This window comes from Gossypium arboreum, chromosome 11 (genome assembly GCF_025698485.1).
Source record: "Gossypium arboreum isolate Shixiya-1 chromosome 11, ASM2569848v2, whole genome shotgun sequence".
NCBI classification, from domain to species: domain Eukaryota; kingdom Viridiplantae; phylum Streptophyta; class Magnoliopsida; order Malvales; family Malvaceae; genus Gossypium; species Gossypium arboreum.
Window position 1 is genome coordinate 128,795,121 of NC_069080.1, and position 20,856 is coordinate 128,815,976.

Below are 20,856 nucleotides of genomic sequence, written 5' to 3' on the forward strand. Positions count from 1 at the left end.
GCCATTCGTATAGAACGAGTCGGCAAACTAGAACAATGGAGGCCGCATTCAATGAAAGGATTGAAAGAATGGAAAGAATCCAAAAGGAATTACAAGAGCAGTTGGTTAGGTCACAGCAAGAGACGAGAGACTTAATGGTGAGATCACGAGAAGAATCGCTCGAACAGAAGGATCAAATGGCCAAGATGATGGAGATGATGTCAGCTTTAGTTAAAGGAAAAGGACCCATGCAGAGCCCTGACATCGAGGAATCTCGGTCAAGAGTTAATCACAATCAAGACCCGCTCCATCCCCCTAGATTCACTCCACCACACGCCCGCGCAGCACAAAGAGGGTACACCCAAGGAGAACCCATAGACCCAGAGTAACGGCCTGTGCCACATACTCATTTAGGGTAAAAAATATTCATATCAAATTCTGGGGCTAATCCTGCCAATCCAGTTGTTCCAGATTTGGACAATTCAGTGGAAATAGCCAGGTTGAGAACGGACGATCATGAGGCTCAAGAGAAGTATAGGAGCTTAGAGGAAAGACTCAAAGCAATAGAGGTTACTGAAGCCTTCTTTGCACTAAGTGCCAAAGAGCTCAGTTTGGTGCCCGATCTAGTTTTGCCTCCGAAGTTCAAGGTGCCTGATTTCGAAAAATACGATGGCATGAAATGTCCAAAGGCGCATCTTGTCATGTTTTGTCGAAAAATGACTGGTTACGTGAATGAAGACCGGCTACTCATACATTTTTTTCAGGATAGTCTAGTAGGATCGGCTCTTTGGTGGTACAACCAGCTTAGTAGGGAAAGGATTCGATCTTGGAAGGACTTGGCATCAGCATTCTGTGAGCAATACAAACATGTATCGGATATGGTACCAGACCGAATGATTTTGCAAATGATGGAGAAAAAGCCATCAGAAACTTTTAGACAGTATGCGCAGATATGGAGGGATGTCTCAGCCCAAGTGGAACCCCCATTAACAAAAACGGAGATAACCGTTCTTTTCATCAACACTTTGAAAGCACCGTTTTATAACAAACTAGTAGGAAGTGCCACGAAAGACTTTGCGGATATTGTAATATCCGGTGAGCTTATAGAGAATGCCGTTAAGAGTGGTAGAATGGAAGGTCAAGAAAGTTCAAGAAGGGTAGCGCCCGTGAAGAAGAAAGAACTAGAAACCCACATGGTGGGAATGGGAAGCTGTTATACCCCTAATCCGTATCCAAACCAACCCCGACCTCAAAATTATCCACTTCCGAATTTCTATTACCCTCCTCAAACCCCTTACTACCAAACACCGCCTCCTTACTCTTCTTACCCTGTTTACGCCACAAGTAACCCGAGACCAACCGCTACATTCCCACAAAATACAATACCCGTCTAAGGTCAACCCAAAAACCAGCAGAGGCCAGCAAAACCCAATTCCGAGAGAACACAAATTACCCCTATTCCTGTGTCATATGGGGAACTGTACCCAAAACTTTTGGAAAAGCAATTGATATCCCCGCATTATATGGCACCATTGAGGCCCCCATACCCGAAATGGTACGACCCAAACGCTAGTTGTGCATACCATGTGAGAAACCAGGGACATTCTACGGAAAATTGCCTAGCCTTTAAAAGGAGAGTTCAATGACTAATTGATGCAGGTATCCTACAATTCGATAGTGCCAGTAATGCAATTGGGAACCCGTTCCCTAACCATACTGAAGGGAATGTGAGTACAGTAGGGAAAGAAGATGAATGGCAAGTCAGAAGATGTGTTTCAGAAATAAGGACGCCACTGCAGAAAATCTAGGAGGTACTGGTTAAGAATGGATTGCTCTGTTGCCCCGACGATAATCTCAGAAAAGAATGTCAGGTTTTTTGTGGTTTTCATGGAATTGTAGGGCACGATATTCAATCATGCGAGGAATTTAAAAGGTTACTGCAAGACCGGATAGATAATAAGGAGATTAAGATTTTTTATGAAGGTGAAGAGGCCGATAGAGGAGAAATATGTGCCTCTGACCATCAATCGTTAGGTTTCCCGTATAGCGCCGACCGACCGTTAATAATTTATTATGACGCGAAGAAGGAACCAGTGAAACCAAAAGTGATAATCGAGGTACCATCTCCTTTCTCCTACAAGGACAATAAAGCAGTACCATGGAAATATGACGTTAATATCGTCACACCTAAAGATGAAAAACCCAAAGCCACGACTGGAAGCGTTGGGGAAGTAGGTCATTTCACTCGTAGTGGAAGATGTTATTCGAAAGAGGTCGAATCAGTAAAGAAGAACAGTGACTTGAAACAGAAAGGAAAAGCACCAATGCATGTGACCGAAGATGAGTATGAAACTGTACCTGAACAAGAAGCTAAAAAGCCTGTGGACGAGGAAGAAGCACAGGAATTCTTAAAATTTATCAAGCACAGTGAGTACAATGTGGTAGAACAATTGAATAAGCAGCCAGCGCGAATCTCGGTATTATCTCTGCTGTTGAATTCTGAACCACACCGGAACGCTCTGTTGAAAGTGTTAAATCAAGCTTATGTGGCAAACAATGTATCCGTTGAAAAACTGGATAGGTGGGTGAACAACTTAAATGCGGATAATTTCATTTCTTTTAATGATGATGAAATACCGCCCAATGGTAGAGGCTCAGTGAAAGCATTGCATATCACAACCCGTTGTAAGGGCTATATAATACCGAACGTGCTCATCGACAATGGATCAGCACTCAATGTCATGCCTTTGGCCACACTTTCCAGGATTCCGATGGATTTGTCCTATCTAAGGCCCTGTCATTCTACAGTAAGGGCATTCGATGGAACAAGACGAGAAGTCATGGGAAAAATCGAGATCCCTCTAGAAGTGGGTCCCTACATATACGATGTTGAGTTTCAAGTCATGAACATCACACCATCATACAATTGTCTCTTGGGAAGACCTTGGATCCATTCTGCTGGAGCAGTCCCATCATCCCTCCATCAAAAGGTGAAATTTATCATGGATGGTTGTTTGGTCACTGTCGAGGGAGAAGAAGACATTGTCGCATCTACCTTTCCTGATACGCCATACCTTGAAGTAAGCAAAGACGTAGTAGAATGTTCTTTCCAATCCCTTAAATTTTTCAATGCCACATTCGTCACTGAGGGTAACAAAATTCCCGAGCCAAAACTGTCGAGAAATACTAGGATGGGTGTCAAGTTGACTGTAGGAAAGGGAGCCCGAGCAAGGAAAGGTTTGGAAAGGTACCTGCAAGGAATAGTCAGGGCTCTAAAGCCAGTACACCACAAGGCCCGATACGGTTTAGGGTTCTAGCCTGACATGCGTCAAAGAAGAAGGCAGTGGAAAAAAAGATCAGGAGAGAAGGATTGCGAGAACTTTGGGCTAAGAAGTAGAATGGGAGCCCATAACATACCCCGGACAGGATAATATACAAAGCACGCTGTTTTTAATTGAAAGGGGTCTTCAGAATGTCAGTATAAATGTCATTGACAAAGGAAGTGAGGCTATTAAAGATGTTTCAACGATACGCCATTGTCCTCCTGGTTTCATGTTGAACAATTGGACTGCCGAAGACCTTCTTGTAGTTTATAAGTCTTCAGAGCAATGCTCAAACATTAACCTTCTATTGTGTCCTTAGATATAATAGAACTCTTTTGTGAGAGCTTGCATTCACTCTTTATCATTTAAATGAATATCAATGAAGATGCATTTTATCACGATCTTTCACATTATCACTAATTTCATAATCATCTCCTCATTTCATAGCCTATCTGTACATTTGCCTTATACCATGCCATAACATTTCGTTTGTTGGTTCCAATACTTGGATGCCCCTCTATAGTTTCCTTTTCTATTCAACTTTCAGGTGCTCGGATATCAATTGCATGAACAAACCCATTACGAGTCCTGAAATCAATTTGAGAAGGTTGTTTGTTTAGGAGAATTCGAAGCTAAAGAAAATGCTGAAGACTATGTTTTTTCTCCTGACTTGCTAAGAATGGTGGAACAAGAGGATAAACAGATTTCACCTCATCAAGAATCTGTTGAAACAATAAATCTGGGAACTGAAGAAAGGAAGCAAGAAGTGAAGATTGGGACTTCTATTTCAGGGGGCACCAGGCATAATTTGATTGCTTTGCTCCGTGAGTACAAAGATGTATTTGCATGGTCATATCAGGACATGCCAGGATTAGATGAAGATATAGCGGTCCATAAGCTCCCATTAAAGCCAGGATGCAAGCCCATTCAACAAAAGCTAAGACGGATGAGACCTGAAATGTTGTTGAAGATAAAAGAGGAAGTCAAGAAGCAATTTGATGCTGGCTTCCTACAAGCATCCAAATATCCAGAATGGGTGGCTAATATAGTCTCGGTGCCAAAGAAAGACGGCAAAGTACGAATGTACGTGGATTATCGTGACCTGAATCGAGCAAGTCCTAAAGATAATTTTCCCTTACCACACATTGATACCTTGGTGGATAACACATCAAAACATTCATTGTTTTCTTTCATGGACGGATTCTCGGGGTATAATCAGATTAAGATGGCCCCTGAGGATATAGAGAAAACTACCTTCGTAACAATGTGGGGAACATTCTACTACAAGGTGATGCCATTTGGGTTAAAGAATGCTGGGGCAACATATCAAAGGGCTATGGTGACGTTATTCCATGACATGACGCATAAAGAAATAGAGGTTTACGTCGACGATGTGATTGCTAAATCCCGAGGGGAAGAAGAACATGTAGTAAACCTGAAAAAATTGTTAGACAGACTGAGAAAGTTTCAGCTAAAGCTCAATCTGGCCAAATGCACATTTGGGGCTACCTCGGGAAAATTGCTTGGCTTCATTGTCAGTGAAAGAGGTATCGAGGTTGATCCAGATAAAATAAAAGCTATTCAAGAGTTACCACCTCCACGCACGCCAAAGGAAGTTAGAGGATTTTTAGGGAGGTTAAACTACATCGCCCGATTTATCACTCAACTTACCAACCAATGCGACCCAATCTTTCGACTCCTTCGAAAACATAATCCCGGAGAATGGAACGAGGAGTGCCAAGTGGCTTTTGACAAGATAAAACAGTATTTGTCTAACCCTCCAGTGCTAGTACCGCCAATGCCCGGAAGACCATTGATATTGTATTTGACTGTGTTCGAGAATTCAATGGGTTGCGTACTGGGGCAACACGACGAGTCAAGAAAGAAAGAAAAGGCGATCTACTACCTCAGCAAAAAGTTTACTGAATATGAGGCAAAGTATTCGTCCATAGAAAAATACTGCTGCGCTCTGGTTTGGGTAGCTCGGAGACTTAGGCAATATATGCTGTATCATATGACATGGCTAATTTCAAAGTTTGACCCAATAAAGTACATGATGGAATCACCCGCACTCTCAGGAAGAATGGCACGATGGCAGATCTTACTATCAGAATATGTCATTGTCTATGTGAGCCAAAAGTCGATAAAAGGGAGTGCAATAGCTGACTTCTTAGCAACTCGAACAACAGAGGAATACGAGCCATTGAAATTTGATTTCCCAGATGAAGACTTGATGTGCATTACGGAAAAAAGAATGCGAGTCACCAAAAGAGAAGTCATGGAAGATGAGCTTTGATGGTGCATCGAACGCATTGGGGCATGGGATTGGAGCAGTCTTAATATCGCCAGAAGGGAATCATTACCCATTCACTGCCAGGCTGAATTTCTTCTGTACCAATAACATAGCGGAATATGAGGCATGTATAATGGGACTCCGTGCAGCTATTGAACGAAACGTCAAAGCTTTAGAGGTATACGGAGACTCAGCCTTGGTGATTTACCAAGTCCGTGGAGATTGGGAAGTGAGAGACTCAAAACTGGTTAAATACAGAGATCTAGTGGCAGAGTTGATTAAAGAATTCGAAGAAATAACTTTTAATTACCTCCCACTAGAAGAAAACCAAAGCCGATTGGCTGATGCCCTGGCCACTTTGGCTTCAATGTTCAAAGCAAACAGGGAAATAGAAATAATGCCTCTTCAAATGAGCATATATGAAGTCCCTGCACATTATTTCAGTATTGAGAAAGAGCCAGATGTACAGCCATGGTTCCATGATATCTTAGAATACATCAAGAAGCAAAGGTATCCCGAGCAAGCAAATGTGAACGACAGAAGAACAATCAGAAGAACGGCAGCGGAATTTATTCTTGATGGGGACATCCTATACAAAAGAGGAAAAGATCAAGTGCTCTTGAGATGCGTGGATACAGTTGAAGCCTGAAAAATACTTGAAGATGTCCATGAAGGAATTTGTGGAACACACGCTAATGGTTTCACTATGGCCAGGAAGATTATGAAACTCGGTGTAACACCCCGAACCCGAGACCGTCGCCGGAGTCGAACGCGAGGTGTTAACAGACTTCAACCCACTTATTGACAATTTTCAGACAAGCTGCCAATCTGAGTACTAGTCGCTCCAAAATTCATAACTTGAGTTTTACAACTCGAAAATCAGTTCCGTAAATTTTTCCTGAAACTAGACTCATATGTCCATCTACATATTTTTTTTCTAGAATTTTTGGTCGAGCCAATTAGTACAGTTTATTAGTTAAAGTCTCGCCTGTTGTAGGGATCGACTACACTGACCTTTGTGCGTTACGAATTGGATATCTCCTGTACAGGGCTTCAATACTAATGCCGTTTGTTTCTATAGAAACTAGACTCAGAGAGGAATCTACACATATATGGAATGACTCCTAATTATCTCTGGTTAATTTACAATGATTTTCCAAAGTTGGAACAGGGGATCCAGAAACCGTTCTGGCCCTATTTCACAAGAACTTTAAAATCTGTTAACTTATAACTCATATGACCATTTCGTTTCTTCCATATGAAAGTAGATTCATCAAGGTACACTTACATAATTTATTTGCTATTTAATACCATTCCTACTATTTTTAGTGATTTTTCACATCCACGTCACTGCTGCTGTCAGCATCTGCCTTTAGTAGGCTTTACCTATTTCATACTTTCCATGATTCAATTGGCCCTTTTACATACATAGCACAAAGCGTGATCATGATTAACCATTCCAATGGCTAATCGTTTCAAAATAATTCCATACCTCATAAGGGTCAACATACAAACGATTATAGTTCTATGCTAAAACGATATAAGCCATTTTCGCATGGCTATCCAAGTTTACACAAACCGAAGGTACATGACCTTCAACAAAGGATGGTCCTATACATGCCATTTCAAAGTTCAACCAAAATTTGTACCAAAATGGGGCTTCGATAGTGTGGATGACTTCGACTTCTTTGATCCCGAATCCGATAGCTAACGAGCGAAACCTATAAAACAGAGAGCCAAAGCAACGGGTAAGCATTTTAATGCTTAGTAAGTCTCAAGCAATGAAATCAGCTTTGACTAAGGTATTTTATTCACATGGCTAATTAAACCACTTTACTAATTCACATTCCCATACTCATACTTATTTCACATCACCGACCCTTATGTTCATACACAAAAGAACAACTTAGCCCAAGGCCGGTAGCTCGTTTATCAACTTAGCGCATACTTACTTGTAAGAATTCAATTAGTACAAGCACATACAAACATACCTCATTGCTGGAATTTTCACAAGTGTATAAGCTGAAATTTTCACAGCAAGATTGCTCACTTCCGAATCACATACTTTCGGGATTTAACCGGATATAGCGACTAGCACGATTGCCTTCGGGTCATAACCCGGATATATCAACTCGCACGAATGCCTTCGGGTCTTAGCCCGGATATATCAACTCGCACGAATGCCTTCGGGTCTTAGCCCGGATATATCAACTCGCATCGAATGCCTTCGGTCTTAGCCGGATATATCAACTCATACGAATGCCTTGGTCTTAGCCCGGATATATTTCCAATGTTCACTTACATATATATCAATATTCAAGACACGTCCATAGTTCATTTTCGTTACTAAAGCTCTAACACAAAATATCTATCAACCTTTACTATTTCGGCTCAATGGCCACACAAACAAGGAGCATAATTTTGATATAATTCAAGTAGGGTCATCACTCAAGACTTACCTTGGATGTTGTCGAGCGATTTCGACGGCTATTCAACTACTTTTTCCTTCCCTTTATCGGATTTAGCTCCCTTTGCTCTTGAGCTAATTTACACAAATTTAACTTATTAAAATCTCATCATGATAGCTTATGGCGAATATGACAAGGAGTGTAAATGGTCATATGGCCATCCTTTAGCTCAAATACACAATGGTCATGCACATTTTACATCACAACAAGCAATTCAATACATTCAAACATCAACGTGAAGTTCAAAGTACTTGGCCCTTATATACATTAGGCATCAAAGTTGTATATGTACGAAATCATAAATCGAACTCAACACATTAGTTAATATTCCTCTTAGTCAATTTTCTAAGCCAAGAATAGGCATCAATATGCTTGCCTCAAACCGAATGCATGCACACTAATTACCCTCATGTGGCGAATATACACTTAATACCACACAAAAAAAAACAGCATACATTTTACTACTAACACATTACATATCGTAATTCATTGCACATCTCTTATTTACTTCATAATCAACACATCATCACAAGCAAATATACACTTTGAATTAGTATATATGTCATACCAATCCATCATGTGCAAACATATATTCATGTAGGTGCAAGGGCAATTCTCAAGTGGCTTATATCCAAATATATACACATTTCCAAAGCTTAAATCTTACTTACCATGCAACATGCATGAATTATACTTATGGATATATCATGGCGAATACCACAACACCACACCATTTCAATTTGGTCATGGTGAAACAAAGAACTTAGTATCTCATTCAAAAAATGCTAAAAGAAAATCTAAGAATCTTCAATCCTCCATCACATGTATCACTTTCAAGCTTGTTATTTAACATGCAATGGCATTAACACCACATTCACTTTGGCGAATTTCATTCCCATGACATAACAAGGATTTGAACCATGGGCTAACAAGAACATTAAGCTAGCAACTAAAACATGCATGAACCTCAAACATACCTTAATCTTGATGCAAGTTTAGCCAACCTCTTCCTAATCCTCTTCCAAACCAAGTATGAAGCAAAACTCCTTCCTTAACCTTAGTATTTTCGGCCAACAAGAGAGTGAAAAGAGATGAACAAAATTTTTCTTTCTTCCTTTAGGACATTCGCCAAGCTATGGAGGAAGATGGACACTTTTTTTTTGTTTCTCATCTACTAACATTAATTGTTTATTCCATACCCTTATTTTATTCTTTCCATCATAACCCATTTACCAAACATGTTTCATGACATGATTTTTGCCCATAAATCCTTGTCATGGCCGGCCACTAGCTATGGGGGAAATTTGACATGCAAGTCCATTGTTTTGCATGCATCCTTTAATTAGTCATCACACATTTCCCTCATACTTTCAAAGTTTATTACTAGGTCCTTTCTAGTGAAATTCACATCTATAATTCTAAATCAAAGCATAAAAATATCACACATGAGTTAACACACATTATAGGCAATAAAATAAATATTAAATTATTTTTATGCCTTGGTTTTGTGGTCCCGAAACCACATTTCGACTAGGGTCGTTTTAAGGCTGTCACAACTCTCCCCACTTTAGAAATTTTCGTCCCGAAAATCTTACCGTAAATAGGTTTGGATATTGCTCTTTCATAGAGTTCTCGGGTTCCCAAGTAGCTTCTTCTATCCCGTGTTTGAGCCATAACACTTTCACTAGCGGAACCTTTTGTTTCGCAACTCTTTCATTTCACGAGCTAGGATACGAATCGGTTCTTCTTCATAACTCATATCGGCTTGAATTTCAACCTCGATGGACTAATTACGTGCGACGGATCGATCTATAGCGTCAAGCATTGAAACATGGAAGACGTTGTGAATCTTTTCAAGTTCGGGGCAAGATCAAACGATACGAATCGGGCCAACTCGTTCGGAGATTTCAGACGCCCAATGAATCTCGGCTCAACTTGCCCTTACGGTAGAATCGAGTATCTTTTTCCACGGCGAAACTTTAAGAAACACTTTATCTCCCACCGATACTCAATGTCCTTTCGTTTCAAATCCGCATACGATTTCGACGATCGGAGGCTATCTTGATTTTCACGGATTACTTTTACTTTCTGTTCAAAGATCTTTAATCAAATCCACTCCAAAATTTTGTTCTCACCGAGCTCGGTCCAAAACAATGGTGTACGGCATTTACGCCCGTACAAAGCCTCGTAAGGCGCCATCTTAATACTTGATTGAAAACTATTGTTGTAGCGAATTCAATCAAAGGTAGGTACCGCTCCCACGAACCACTAAACTCGAGGATGCAACATCTCAACATATCCTCAAGTATCCGAATTATACGCTTTCGGATTGACCATCGGTTTGGGGTGAAAGGCGGTGCTGAAATGCAACTTGGTGCCCAATGCTTCTTGTAATTTCTTCCAAAATCGCGAGGTGAACCTCGGATCTCTATCCGACACAATGTAAATCGGTACCCGTGTAATCTCACAACGAGAAACGTACAATTCAGCTAGTTTATCCAATGAAAATCCATACGCACAGGGATAAAGTGAGCCGACTTAGTCGGTCTATCAATAATAACCCAAATTGCATCCTTCTTACTTGTCGACAACGGCAATCCGGACACAAAGTCCATTGTGACTCGATCCCATTTCCACTCGGGTATCGTGATCGGTGAAGTAACCTCAAGGCACTTGATGCTCCGCTTTCACTTGTTGACATATTAAACATCTTGCAACAAAGTCGGAGATGTCTCGTTTCATACCATGCCACCAAAACCGACGTTTCAACTCATTGTACATCTTCGACTCCGGGTGGATTACCATTCGGCTACAATGAGCTTCGCTCGAATTATCGAAATAAGTTCAATTCTTTGGAACACACAAACGACTTCGAACCTCAAACAATCGTCATCATCAATTTGAAACTCCGATTCCTTGTTCGAACACACTCAAATTTCGTTTTGCACGCAACTCCTCATCAACTTTCCGAGCTTCACGAATTTGATGAGTCAACAATGGTTTGGTCATTAATTGGCTACTAACACATTGTCGGGTAGGATAGACAAGTGTACATTCATCGTCAGAAAGCAAACAAGTGATTTCGGCTTAAGGCATCCGCAACCACATTAGCCTTTCCGGGTGATAGTCAATGACCAGCTCATAATCCTTTAACAGCTCGAGCCAACGTCTTTGTCGCAGATTTAAGTCTCTTTGAGTCATCAAATATTTGAGACTTTGTGATCCGAATACATGGCACTTCTCACCAAATAAGTAATGTCGCCATATCTTTAAGGCGAATACGATGGCGACCAATTCGAGATCATGGGTCGGATAATTTTCTCATGTGGCTTTAATTGTCTCGACGATAGGCCACAACTCGACCTTCTTGCATCAATACGCAACCTAACCCAAGTAGGGAGGCGTCACTATAGATGACAAACCCTTTGCCGATTCGGCCGTACTAGTATTTGGAGCTTCCGTCAAATGAGTTTTCAATTGGTCAAAACTTTTCGACACTTTTCCGTCCATTCAAACTTGACATCTTTCAAGCGGTTTAGTCATGGGTGTGGCTATCATCGAGAATCCTTTTACAAACCGTCGGTAGTAACCTAAGCAAGTCCCAAAAAGCTCGAACCTCAAGAATATTTCTTGGAGGTTTCCGATTAAGTATGGCTGAAATTTTGCTTGGGTCGACTCGAATACCCGATCGCAGATACCACGTGACCCAAGAAGCTAACCTCTCTTAACCAGAACTCACACTTGCTAAACTTAGCATATAACTGCTTATCCCGTAAAATTTGCAACACTAATCTCAGGTGCTCCGCATGTTCGGTCTCATCTCTTGAATAGACCAAGATGTCGTCGATGAACACAACTACGAACCGATCCAAATATGATCTGAAGATCCGATTCATCAAATCCATAAATACCGCAGGGGCATTAGTGAGCCCAAACGGCATCACTAAGAACTCGTAGTGACCATATCTCGTTCTGAAGGCGGTTTTGGGTATGTCCGAATCTCGGATTCGCAACTGATAATAGCCCGATCTCAAATCTATTTTTGAGAACACTGAGGCTCCCTTCAATTGATCGAACAAATCATCGATACGTGGTAACGGATACTTGTTCTTTATTGTCACTTTATTAAGCTGACGATAGTCGATGCACAACCTCATGGTTCCGTCCTTCTTTTTCACAAACAACACTGGTGCACCCCAAGGTGAAAAACTCGGGCGAGCAAAACCTCTATCCATCAACTCTTGCAACTGAGCTTTCAACTCCTTTAATTCCGTTGGTGCCATACGATATGGAGCTATCGAAATCGGTGTGGTCCCAGGTACAAGCTCAATGCCAAACTCTATCTCCGAACAGTGGCAAACCCGCAATTCTTCGGAAAAACGTCCGGTATTCACAAACCACCGGCACAGATTTGGGTTCTATTCCTAACTCCTTATCATCAAGTACATACGCAAGGTATGCTTCACACCCTTTTCTTACATATTTCTGGGCCAACATTGATGATATTACAGCTGGCAACCCCTTCAAGTTCGTAGACTCAACTCGGATCATCTCGTTGTTTGCGCATCTCAAATCAATAGTCTTGCTTTTGCAATTCACAACCGCATCATGCACGGTCAACCAATCCAACCCAAGAATAACATCAAATTCATCGAACGGCAAAAGCATCAAGTCCGCCGGAAAACAATTACCTCGAATTACTAGGGGCATTTCTTACACACTTTGTCGACCAAAGACATAACGACCCAAAGGATTTGACACCGAATTACGAACTCGAGAGACTCAATAGGCAAAGTCTTCTTGGATGCTAAGGTTTCGCATATATAAGAATGAGTAGAACCGGGGTCAATCAAAGCAATCACATTAGTATCAAAGAGAGTGAAAGTACCAGTAATAACATCCGGCGAGGAGGCATCCTCGCGTGCAGATAGCATAAGTCCTAGCTGGAGCGCGAGCCTCGGATCTGGTCGCAAGATCTCTAGATCCTCTCGACCACCACTAGCCTTGCCCGTATTTCCGGATGGTCTACCTCGAGCGTTGGTAGTACCGGTTTCCCACTCCGATCTACATTCTGCTCGCACAACCTCGGGCAATCTTTAATGAAGTGGTCAACTGATCCACACTTGTAACAGAGCGGTCACGGAATCTACAGACTTCAAAATGCCATTTGCCACAATCTCGGCACTCAGTCCTCTCTCATCGATCATTCCCACTCTGGCGATCAAGTGATTCGTGTGGTCACAGGGGTCGATCGCGATCTCGCCTAGAAAAGCCCGAAGTGTCTCTAGATCGGCCTAAGCCATCTCTAAGTTTCTTTGATGATCATGGAAGGGCTTCCCGAATACCTCTTACTGAAACTCCCTTGCTCCCGCTTCGCTTTCCTTTTCTCCATACTAAACTCCTCGGCTTTGCATCGCTCGCTCGACGAGAGTCACAAACTCTCGGATTTCCAAAATGCCAACATACAGACTTTATCTCATCATTCAGTCCATCTTGAGCGTTTACATCACGACTTCAAGAAATGCATTCTCGCAGCATCGGCTAAGCCTCACGAATTTTCGCTCATAGTCGGTAACCGACATGGAACCTTGTTTAAGTTCGAGAAATTCCTTTCGCTTTTGGTCCATAAATCTCGACCGATATACTTTTTCCAAACTCGGTTTGGAAGAACTCCCAAGTTACTTGTTCGCGGGCACAACAAGTCGAGTACTCCACCAATAGTAGGCGTAATCACGTAGCAAGGAGATGGTACACTTTAGGCATTCATCGGTGTACAAGATAGCTCATCGAGTACGGATCGTGTTGTCCAACCAAAATTCGCTTGCTCGGCATCATCACTATCCGTAGCTTTAAATTCAGTAGCCCCATGTTTTCGGATTCTATCAACTGGGGCTTATTCGACCTTATTTGGTCAATTACGGAGGCATTGTAGGTGCGGGGTGTGTTTGTTGGGAATGGAGGTTGTGGAACAGCAGTATTAGTTCGAATGTATTGGTTGAACCAATCATTCATCACGCTATAAAAGGCTTGTCTAGCCTCGTCATTCGGATTGCTAGCAACAGGTTGAGAGTCCATGGCGCTGTCCCTTGTGCGGGGAGCAGCGCCACACTCTCCACATCATCAGCTATCGCTTCGGTTGGGATCGGGATCCATTACTATAAATAAACACAAGTTCAAACGCGTCGAAATCACCACACTATCATATAATCACATAAAATGGCATGTATAGCTAGACCCCAAACGCATTACGGTAGTCCTAGAATCGACTAAACCGTAGCTCTGATACCAATAAAATTGTAACACCCGAACCCGAGACCGTCGCGAGTCGAACGCGAGGTGTTAACGCACTTCAACCCACTTATTGACAATTTTCAGACAAGCTGCCAATCTGAGTACTAGTCGCTCCAAAATTCATAACTTGAGTTTTACAACTCGAAAATCAGTTCCGTAAATTTTTCCTGAAACTAGACTCATATGTCCATCTACATATTTTTTTCTAGAATTTTGGTCGAGCCAATTAGTACAGTTTATTAGTTAAAGTCTCGCCTGTTGTAGGGATCGACTACACTGACCTTTGTGCGTTACGAATTGGATATCTCCTGTACAGGGCTTCAATACTAATGCCGTTTGTTTCTATAGAAACTAGACTCAGAGAGGAATCTACACATATATGGAATGACTCCTAATTATCTCTGGTTAATTTACAATGATTTTCCAAAGTTGGAACAGGGGATCCAGAAACCGTTCTGGCCCTATTTCACAAGAACTTTAAAATCTGTTAACTTATAACTCATATGACCATTTCGTTTCTTCCATATGAAAGTAGATTCATCAAGGTACACTTACATAATTTATTTGCTATTTAATACCATTCCTACTATTTTTAGTGATTTTTCACATCCACGTCACTGCTGCTGTCAGCATCTGCCTTTAGTAGGCTTTACCTATTTCATACTTTCCATGATTCAATTGGCCCTTTTTACATACATAGCACAAAGCGTGATCATGATTAACCATTCCAATGGCTAATCGTTTCAAAATAATTCCATACCTCATAAGGGTCAACATACAAACGATTATAGTTCTATGCTAAAACGATATAAGCCATTTTCGCATGGCTATCCAAGTTTACACAAACCGGAAGGTACATGACCTTCAACAAAGGATGGTCCTATACATGCCATTTCAAAGTTCAACCAAAATTTGTACCAAAATGGGGCTTCGATAGTGTGGATGACTTCGACTTCTTTGATCCCGAATCCGATAGCTAACGAGCAAAACCTATAAAACAGAGAGCCAAAGCAACGGGGTAAGCATTTTAATGCTTAGTAAGTCTCAAGCAATGAAATCAGCTTTGACTAAGGTATTTTATTCACATGGCTAATTAAACCACTTTACTAATTCACATTCCCTTACTCATACTTATTTCACATCACCGACCCTTATGTTCATACACAAAAGAACAACTTAGCCCAAGGCCGGTAGCTCGTTTATCAACTTAGCGATACTTACTTGTAAGAATTCAATTAGTACAAGCACATACAAACATACCTCATTGCTGGAATTTTCACAAGTGTATAAGCTGAAATTTTCACAGCAAGATTGCTCACTTCGAATCACATACTTTCGGATTTAACCGGATATAGCGACTAGCACGATTGCCTTGGTCATAACCCGGATTTGGTGACTTGCACAAAGGCCTTGGTCTTAGCCCGGATATATCAACTCGACGAATGCCTTGGTCTTAGCCGGATATATCAACTCGCACGAATGCCTTCGGTCTTAGCCGGATATATCAACTCATACGAATGCCTTGGGTCTTAGCCCGATATATTTCCAATGTTCACTTACATATATATCAATATTCAAGACACGTCCATAGTTCATTTTCGTTACTAAAGCTCTAACACAAAATATCTATCAACCTTTACTATTTCGGCTCAATGGCCACACAAACAAGGAGCATAATTTTGATATAATTCAAGTAGGGTCATCACTCAAGACTTACCTTGGATGTTGTCGAGCGATTTCGACGGCTATTCAACTACTTTTTCCTTCCCTTTATCGGATTTAGCTCCCTTTGCTCTTGAGCTAATTTACACAAATTTAACTTATTAAAATCTCATCATGATAGCTTATGGCGAATATGACAAGGAGTGTAAATGGTCATATGGCCATCCTTTAGCTCAAATACACAATGGTCATGCACATTTTACATCACAACAAGCAATTCAATACATTCAAACATCAACGTGAAGTTCAAAGTACTTGGCCCTTATATACATTAGGCATCAAAGTTGTATATGTACGAAATCATAAATCGAACTCAACACATTAGTTAATATTCCTCTTAGCGAATTTTCTAAGCCAAGAATAGGCATCAATATGCTTCCTCAAACCGAATGCATGCACACTAATTACCCCTCATGTGGCCGAATATACACTTAATACCACACAAAAAAAAAACAGCATACATTTTACTACTAACACATTACATATCGTAATTCATTGCACATCTCTTATTTACTTCATAATCAACACATCATCACAAGCAAATATACACTTTGAATTAGTATATATGTCATACCAATCCATCATGTGCAAACATATATTCATGTAGGTGCAAGGGCGAATTCTCAAGTGGCTTATATCCAAATATATACACATTTCCAAAGCTTAAATCTTACTTACCATGCAACATGCATGAATTATACTTATGGATATATCATGGCGAATACCACAACACCACACCATTTCAATTTGGTCATGGTGAAACAAAGAACTTAGTATCTCATTCAAAAAATGCTAAAAGAAAATCTAAGAATCTTCAATCCTCCATCACATGTATCACTTTCAAGCTTGTTATTTAACATGCAATGGCATTAACACCACATTCACTTTGGCGAATTTCATTCCCATGACATAACAAGGATTTGAACCATGGGCTAACAAGAACATTAAGCTAGCAACTAAAAACATGCATGAACCTCAAACATACCTTAATCTTGATGCAAGTTTAGCCAACCTCTTCCTAATCCTCTTCCAAACCAAGTATGAAGCAAAACTCCTTCCTTAACCTTAGTATTTTCGGCCAACAAGAGAGTGAAAAGAGATGAACAAAATTTTTCTTTCTTCCTTTAGGACATTCGGCCAAGCTATGGAGGAAGATGGACACTTTTTTTTTGTTTCTCATCTACTAACATTAATTGTTTATTCCATACCCCTTATTTTATTCTTTCCATCATAACCCATTTACCAAACATGTTTCATGACATGATTTTTGCCCATAAATCCTTGTCATGGCCGCCACTAGCTATGGGGGAAATTTGACATGCAAGTCCATTGTTTTGCATGCATCCTTTAATTAGTCATCACACATTTCCCTCATACTTTCAAAGTTTATTACTAGGTCCTTTCTAGTGAAATTCACATCTATAATTCTAAATCAAAGCATAAAAAATATCACACATGAGTTAACACACATTATAGGCAATAAAATAAATATTAAATTATTTTTATGCCTTGGTTTTGTGGTCCCGAAACCACATTTCGACTAGGGTCGTTTTAAGGCTGTCACACTCGGTTATTACTGGCTGACGATCGAAAGTGACTGCATTAGTTTCGCATGGAAATGTCACAAATGTCAAATTTATGGTGATAAAATTCATGTAGCTCCTTCGCCCCTTCATGTCATGACTTTTCCATGGCCGTTTTCGATGTGGGGCATAGACGTTATAGGGCCTATCTATCCAAAAGCTTCTAACGGACACCGATTCATTTTTGTGGTTATTAATTACTTCACAAAATGGATAGAAGCCGCTTTGTTTGCCAACGTGACGAAGACTGCGGTTTGCAGGTTTTTGAAAAAGGAAATCATTTGTCGATATGGTTTGCCTGAAAGAATCATTTCAGATAACGCCTTGAATTTGAACAATAAGATGATGAAGGAAGTGTGTGAGCAATTCCAAATAAAGCATCATAACTCCTCACCCTATCGCCCAAAAATGAACGGAGCTGTTGAAGCAGCCAATAAGAATATTAAAAAGATTATTGGGAAAATGACCGAGACATATAAAGACTGGCACGAGAAGCTACCATTTGCTTTGTATGCATATCGTACATCTGTACAGACATCTATGGGAGCAACTCTTTTCTCTCTGGTCTATGGAATGGAAGCTGTGCTACCCATCGAAGTTGAGATCCCCTCTCTACGAGTCTTAATGGAATCAAAACTAGAAGAAGTAGAATGGGTTCGAGCTCGATATGACCAGTTAAACCTTATTGAAGAAAAACGTTTGAAGGCAGTCTGCCATAGACAGATGTACCAGAAGAGAATGATCGCGGCCCATGACAAGAAAGTATGACCAAAAGAATTCCACGAAAGAGAACTCGTGCTGAGAAAGATTCTCCCAATACAAAAAGACTTCCGAGGAAAATGGGCGCCAAATTGGGAAGGTCCATACGTCGTAAAGAAAGCATTCTCGGGCGGTGCTTTGATTCTCACCGAGATGGATGGGAAGGAGTTACCGAATCCAGTGAACTCAGATGCTGTAAAGAAATATTATGCTTGAGAAAGGAAACCAAGATGAAAACCCGAAAAGGGCATCCTAAAAAAAAAGGGAGTAATCAAGGTGAAAACCTAAAAAAGGGCGTCTTGATTAACACAAAAAATTAGGATGAAAACCCGAAAGGACGTTCTAATGAAGCAAACACTGGCTTAAAAAGCAAGGCGTTTTGAGGGATGGGTCAAATAGCGAGACTACAGCATTTGAAGCATTTTTCAGTAGCTCGAAGTCTTCTACACAAGAAGCCATGATCGAAAAGATTCATGATAAGAAACGTGGAAGAGTTCATGTGTTGAATATCTAGAGCACTTGTATTTGTCGAATGCAATCATTTTTCTCCTTACGACATTTTTTACTATATTTGGTTAATTTTCTTTGTTTGCTACATTTGAAATGAATAAATGTGAGGTATCCTTTTGTCCCTACCTGACCCTTTTCATGCATCTCATTATGTGGTTCGTTTACATGATAAATAGTGAAATGACATACTCTAAACAAAAGAAATGTTAAGCATTACCCGGGTAAGAATTTGATAAGTACAAGAGCCTCAACGCAAGGACAAAGCTCAACCAGGGGCAAAAGAGTGATATCTGGGAAATATAGATTATTCATGAAGCTTGAGGACGGGTACAAGGCCTAAATAGAAAGTCAAGAGTCAAAGCAATGAACGCAGATCATCAAAAATCATGACAGAAAGGGACATATGACAAGCAAGCCCAAGGCGCATAGCATGATCATGTAGGCATAAAGGCATTTAAGGCAAACATGTGCATATCATGATAACATCATGCATGACATATACATGTATTTCAGCAGAACAAGAGGTTTCGATGATAGCTGTACTGAATCAAAAGAAATGACACCTGAGTTCCACCAGATGACATCTTTTGGTATTTTGATGTTTTTATTTCTGTCTTTCAAAAAAATCAACTCATATTGCGAGAGGTGAGTTGGGCCTCAGGTCACACGCTGAGGTATTTTCAATATCCGTTTTTTCAATTTATGCTTTTCAAAAAATCAACTCATATTGTGAGAGGTGAGTTGAGCCTCAGGACACGCTAAGGTAATTTCAATTTATGCTTTTCAAAAATCAACTCATATTGCGAGAGGTGAGCTTAGCATCGGGGCACGCCGAGGTATTTTTAATTTTTGTTTTTCAATTTCTGCTTTTAATTTTCATTTTTCAAAAATCAACTCATATTGCGAGAGGTGAGTTCAGCCTCGGGGCACGCTGAGGTATTTTGAATTTCTGTTTTTCAATTTTTGCCTTACAAATTCTACTTTTCAAATCAACTCATATTGCGAGAGGTGAGTTGAGCCTCAGGACACGCTGAGGTATTTTCAATTTTTGTTTTTTAATTTATGTTTCAAAAAAAATCAACTCATATTGCGAAAAGTGAGTTGAGCCTCAAGACACTGAGGTAATTTCAATTTTTGTTTGTCAAAAATCAACTCATATTGCGAGAGGTGAGTTGAGTCTCGGGACACGCTGAGGTATTTTCAATTAATGTTTTTTCAATTTATGCTTTTCAAAAATCAACTCATATTGCGAGAGGTTAGTTGACCCTCGGGACACGCTGAGGTAATTTCAATTTATGTTTTCAAAATTCAACTCATATTGCGAGAAATGAGTTGAGCCTCAAGACACGTTGAGGTATTTTCAATTTCTGTTTTCAAAAAAATCAACTTATATTGCGAGAGGTGAGTTGAGCCTTGGTTCACATGCTGAGGTATTTTCAATTTCTGTCTTTCAAAAAAATCAACTCATATTGTGAGAGGTGAGTTGAGCCTCGGGACACGCTGAGGTAATTTCAATTTCTGTTTTCAAAATTCAACTCATATTGTGAGAAATGAGTTGAACCTCAAGACACGTTGAGGTATTTTCAATTTCTATTTTCAAAAAAATCAACTTATATTGAAAGAGGTGAGTTGAGCCTCGGTTCACATGCTGAGGTATTTTCAATTTCTGTCTTTCAAAAAAATCAACTCATATTGCGAGAGTTGAGTTAAGCCTCGGGACACGTGGAGGTAATTTCAATTTCTGTTTTCAAAATTCAACTCATATTGCGAGAAATGAGTTGAGCCTCAAGACACGTTGAGGTATTTTCAATTTCTGTTTTCAAAAAAATCAACTTATATTGCGAGAGGTGAGTTGAGCCTCAGGTCACACGCCGAGGTATTTTCAATTTCTGTTTTTCAATTTCTGCCTTTCAAAAAAAATTGACTCA

General features: G+C 40.3%; 1 protein-coding gene across 1 annotated transcript in view; it reads left to right on the forward strand.

The window, feature by feature from the left end:
• The window catches only part of LOC128283968 (uncharacterized), a 36,945-nt gene extending 18,311 nt beyond the window's left edge, over window positions 1-18,634 (forward strand). Inside the window, 5 exon segments of the mRNA XM_053021401.1 lie at window positions 615-1,130; window positions 2,289-3,059; window positions 3,976-5,538; window positions 5,540-6,328; window positions 17,633-18,634. Coding sequence (XP_052877361.1) covers window positions 615-1,130; window positions 2,289-3,059; window positions 3,976-5,538; window positions 5,540-6,328; window positions 17,633-18,634 — 4,641 coding nt within the window.
• Window positions 18,635-20,856: the final 2,222 nt, after the last annotated feature.